This window comes from Apaloderma vittatum, unplaced genomic scaffold, assembly GCF_000703405.1.
Source record: "Apaloderma vittatum isolate BGI_N311 unplaced genomic scaffold, ASM70340v1 scaffold12177, whole genome shotgun sequence".
NCBI lineage: Eukaryota > Metazoa > Chordata > Aves > Trogoniformes > Trogonidae > Apaloderma > Apaloderma vittatum.
This window is the reverse complement of record NW_009724563.1, coordinates 1,572-6,170: the sequence shown is the minus strand read 5'-3', so window position 1 is coordinate 6,170 and position 4,599 is coordinate 1,572. Positions and strand designations below refer to the sequence as shown.

The 4,599-nt window shown below is 50.2% G+C and overlaps 2 protein-coding genes across 2 annotated transcripts in view; one reads left to right on the top strand and one right to left on the bottom strand.

Annotated features, from left to right (window-relative positions):
* Positions 1–701: 701 nt before the first annotated feature.
* On the top strand, positions 702–3,675 carry LOC104276294 (aflatoxin B1 aldehyde reductase member 2-like; the record flags this gene model as incomplete). The annotated part of the gene is made up of 6 exons (XM_009872552.1): positions 702–889; positions 1,387–1,491; positions 2,175–2,271; positions 2,372–2,471; positions 2,802–2,931; positions 3,489–3,675. Coding segments are annotated over 6 exons (782 nt in total), but the record flags the coding sequence as incomplete, so codon positions are not given.
* Positions 3,676–4,416: 741 nt separating this feature from the next.
* Positions 4,417–4,599, bottom strand: part of MRTO4 (mRNA turnover 4 homolog (S. cerevisiae)) — a gene marked incomplete at its 5' end in the record, with an annotated part of 1,735 nt that continues 1,552 nt past the window's right edge. Inside the window, one exon of the mRNA XM_009872551.1 lies at positions 4,417–4,575. Within this exon, the coding sequence (XP_009870853.1) occupies positions 4,417–4,575 (159 nt within the window). The remainder of the gene's footprint in view (positions 4,576–4,599) is intronic.

Sequence of the window (4,599 nt, the reverse complement as noted above, 5' to 3'; positions counted from 1 at the left end):
AAGGGTTTTTTCCTCCAGGCAGGTTCTCAGGTCTTTTTTGCCAGGCCGATGTGGTGCCTGAGGAGAAGGCCTTCCCTCTGGGCTGTTCCTGGAGCAGAAAGGTTTTCTCTGCCAGGCTGACGTGGTATCTGAGGAGAAGGGCATTCAACTGGGCCTGTTCCCTGAGGAGAAAGGTCTTTCCTGCCGGGCTGACGTAGTCCCTGAGGGGAAGGCCTTCTCCCTGGGCTGTTTCTGGATGAGACAGGTCTTCTCTGCTGGGCTGAGCTGTACCTGAGGAGAAGGGCATTCCCCCCAGCCTGTTCCCTGAGGAGAAGGTTTTTCCATGCCAGGCTGATGCAACCCCTGAGGTGGAAGAGTGTTCACTCCAACCCATTCCCTGAGGATAAGGGTCTTCCCTGCCACGCTGACGCCATCCCTGAGGAGAAAGACATTCCCTCTAGCCCGTTCCCTGAGAAGGGCATTCTCTGCCAGGCTCACAGTATCCCTGAGGGGAAGGGAAACCCACAAGCCTTGAGGAAAAAGGCCTCTCTAGGGCAGACCTGCACACTCAAAGAAGGGCCTCCCCTGCTAGGCAGATGTGGCTCCAGAGGAGAAGGGCCTTCCCTGAAAATGCTTGAGCGCTGCTTGTGTTAGGCTCCTTATCCCCATTCTGTTCCTGAAGGTGGAGATGGCCCTGCTCATTCTTTCTTTCTCTCTGCCAGTGGAAGTCGCCACCAAGGCCAATCCCTGGGACGGGAAGACACTGAAACCTGAGAGTGTGCGATCACAGCTGAACACGTCCCTGGAGAGGCTGAAGCGGACGAGCGTGGAGCTCTTCTACCTCCATGCCCCTGACCATGGGACCCCGGTGGAGGAGACGCTGCGTGCCTGCAACGAGCTGCACAAAGAAGTAAAGCAGGAAGCCCAAGCCTGGACCTTCTCTTGATTTCCTCCCACCACCTTTTCAAGGGCTGCTTATTGTGCCCTTTAGCGCTGGCTTTGTGCACTAGGAAGAGGGCACACAGATGACCAGGGCAAAGCCAAACAACTGACGCTCTGTTGCGTATTCATGTGGTGCACTTTGCTCTCAAAAGCTCTTGGAAACATTAGAACATCTGAACTTTGCTTTCAGCTCTGTTAACTGACTGGCTTAAGATTAGTGCTGGTCAGGGGTGGAGAAGAATTCCTGAATTACATTAACCTAATAGTGCCATTTTAAATGAACATAAGCCAGGGGAAATATTTTTGTCCATTCTTATAATTCGCAGTCACCTAGAAGAGGTGGACAGGGATGAGAAGAGAACTCAACTAAAATTTGGTGACTGTCACTTTCACCACATGCATCTTGCACTAAGTCCAAATTCCCTTTTAAAACCTGGACCTGAATACCCTTTTATTCCTCTGCAGGGAAAATTTAAAGAACTTGGTCTATCAAACTACGCAGCATGGGAGGTTGCTGAAATCTGCACCATCTGCAAATACAACAACTGGGTGATGCCAACTGTGTACCAGGTGAGAGGCAGGGGCTTGCTGTGTTCCAGCAGATCTTTTTTAGAGGCTGAGATGAATCAAGTTAAAAGAATCATAGAATCATAGAATGGCCTAGGTTGGAAGGGACCTTAGAGATCATTTAATCCAACCTCCCTGTCATGGGCAGGGACGCCACCTCTCGACTAGACCAGGCAACACATGGGGAATTGAACCCGCGACCTCGGTGTTGTTGTTGTCAGCCCCGCGCTCAGAATAGGAGGGTTCAGATCAGAAGAGCACGCAGATGGCTCTCTGTGTCCTTGCAGCAATGGTCAGGCACCACAGGGACAGGCCTGGGAGGCCCAAATCTTGAACCAGCCCGCAGTGTGACGGACAGACAGACAGAAAAGGAAGCTGCTGCTGTTATCTGGGAAGTCCTGAAAGGACGCGCGTGATTAGAAAGCCGAGAGGTCGCCTCTCAGAAAAAGCTGAGTGTGCATTTGTCATGTGAGTCAGTGACTCCCTTCATACGGAACTTCAAATTTTTGCATTATTTGCAATCCTTTAGAAAGTCTGTTCCTAAGCAGACAATAACCTTGCGTGACCTGAAGCTTATCTTCTGGATAAGAGTGTTGTCAGGGAAGGGTGGAGAGAAGCCTTTTCCTGGTGCTTATGACCCCGGGCACAAACTGGTGTTTGAAGTTGTCTCCCTCGTCTTTGTGCAGGGCATGTACAACGCGACCACCCGCCAGGTGGAAGCTGAGCTGTTCCCTTGCCTGAGATACTACGGCCTGCGGTTCTATGCCTACAATCCCCTTGCAGGTATGAGGAGGGAAAGGGTGAGACTTTGAGACACAAACACACAAAACGGGGGCTGTAGAAGAGCCAGCCCGTCCCTAAACGTGGTGCTGACCCTTTGCAGGAGGGCTGTTGACTGGCAAGTACAAATACGAGGACAAAGACACGCGCCAGCCTACTGGAAGGTTTTTTGGGAATGACTGGGCTCAGGCCTACAGAGACAGGTACGTTTCCAGCTGATAAATGAGCAGGGAGATGCGGCAGGAATGGCTACACTAAAAAAACACGTTAATAATCAGCTGAGAGGAAGCAGAATTTTCCAAAGCTTGTGATTATGCCTGCACACGTGATTGGGGCTGCGGGTTGTGACTTGAGCTTTGCAGCGTGGGTTTTAGGCCCAGCTTCCTCTCAGCTTACAGCAGCGGCTTGCAGAAGTCCTCAGAGGCTACAAAGAGCCGTACGAGGCTTCCTGAAAGCCTTTCCTACTTGATTAGAATATAGACATGACTCACTGGACGTCCTGAGGGTGATGACGGCGATTTCTCTTCTTGCAGATACTGGAAAAAACACAATTTCGAAGGAATTGCCCTAGTAGAAAAAGCTCTGAAAGATGCTTATGGCTCCAACGCGCCGAGCCCCACCTCTGCAGCGTTGCGTTGGTTGTACAATCACTCCAAACTGCAGGTAAGAGCTTGGTGTGGCCGTCAGCCCACACAGCACCGCTGTGCACAGACGTGTCTGCATACAAAGAGTTATCTTTTAATCAGCGTATCCCATGGGCTCAGGGCCTTCCAAGGGGAATGTTCCCAGCCGGACTCGGCCTGCCAGGCGGTAGGAGTGAGTCAGCTCCGTATTTCCCCACAGTAATCCTGTGTTCACAGGATCGGTAGAAGTGGAAGATTTTAAGTGCCCATTACTGGGGTCTTGGCTTCCCGCCCAGACAGCTTCCCTGCGAGCAAATGACCTCGCTTTTCATCAGTCTAGGAAATATTATATTATATTGTATTCCCCATCTCTCCAAAACCTTCCCGTAGCCCTGTGTAAAGTAGGATTTGGCAGCTTTTGAGGAGTTGGTGTGACTCAGAGATGTTCGGCCCTTGGGAACAGAGCGTCACGATGTCAGTTGTCTAAATGTCCGGGAGTTACCGGATATTCCCTACTGGAAAGAAGCATTTAAAGTTTGGCTCCGGAGGTGAACTGGCTTTCTTTTGGGATCAACAACAGCTCTGATTGCTTTCCAGGGTTCTCTTGGCGATGCAGTGATCGTTGGGATGTCCAACCTGGAGCAGCTAGAGCAGAACCTTAACTACAGCGAAGAGGGTCCCCTGCTCCCAGCCGTCGTGGAGGCGTTTGATAAAGCCTGGAACTTGACGGCACACGACTGCCCCAACTATTTCCGCTAGAGACCAGGGTGGGGAGAAGCAAGTGGTGGGGGTGGTTAATCAAGCCCAGGGAGCAGAATTTGCCCCCCCTGCCCCTTTGATAGGCATGCAAATAGGTTGTGATTTTTTTTTTTTCTTCTCCCTCGTATTAACGAAGCTTTGTAGGATCTGCTGCCACTGTCAGCACTTGTTGTGTTGGGCTGTGCCTTAGTCTTTCTCCCCTCACCAGCCCTCAGCTCGGTGCAGCACACACTACAACTTAAAAGATGCGGCTGATCGGGGAGAATGGACACGTAACTGAATGAAGGCCCCAATTCTGCTTTAACATGATCCTAAATAATTATGTAAAAGAATTAAACCTTTTCCTAACGCAGGTGTTATCTCTTAACTGTACCTCTGACCTGTCTGGCACCTCCTTATTGGCGCTCAGTGACTTGGGAGCTAAATAACTTTTTCTGAAGCTTTTATCAGAAGATAAGGACTTCCCTGGTGTCGGGTGTGCTATGGCTCAGTTGTGCTACATTTACACGCTTTCTGCCTGGCTTTCCTGCTTGATGGGCCACTTCCTCAGACCCTGGGGTAGGCAAACAGTAACAGGCAGCAGCGACAACCATCGCAAGTTTTATAGATAAATTTATATTTTAAAAAAGCATAATTAGGTCATCTTTTTATAAAGAGTGTATCTGCACTGATCGTCCTTGTCTTCCTGGTGCAGACAGGGAAGGGAAACATCCTCTTCTTTTTGTCTCTAAAACAGAGTAGAGCTGTCCAAGCATGACGGCTGTTCCTAGTCCTCATTGCTATCATCATTGTCATCCTCCTCTTCCTCCTCCTCCTCCTCCTCCTCTGCTGTGTCTCCCACAAGCTTCTGGAAGACTCCCGTCTCAGAGTTCCACAGAAATTTGATGGTGACCTTAAATTCTGCCATCTCGTAGCCGAAGAGTTTCTAGAAAAGGACACAGATCTGTCA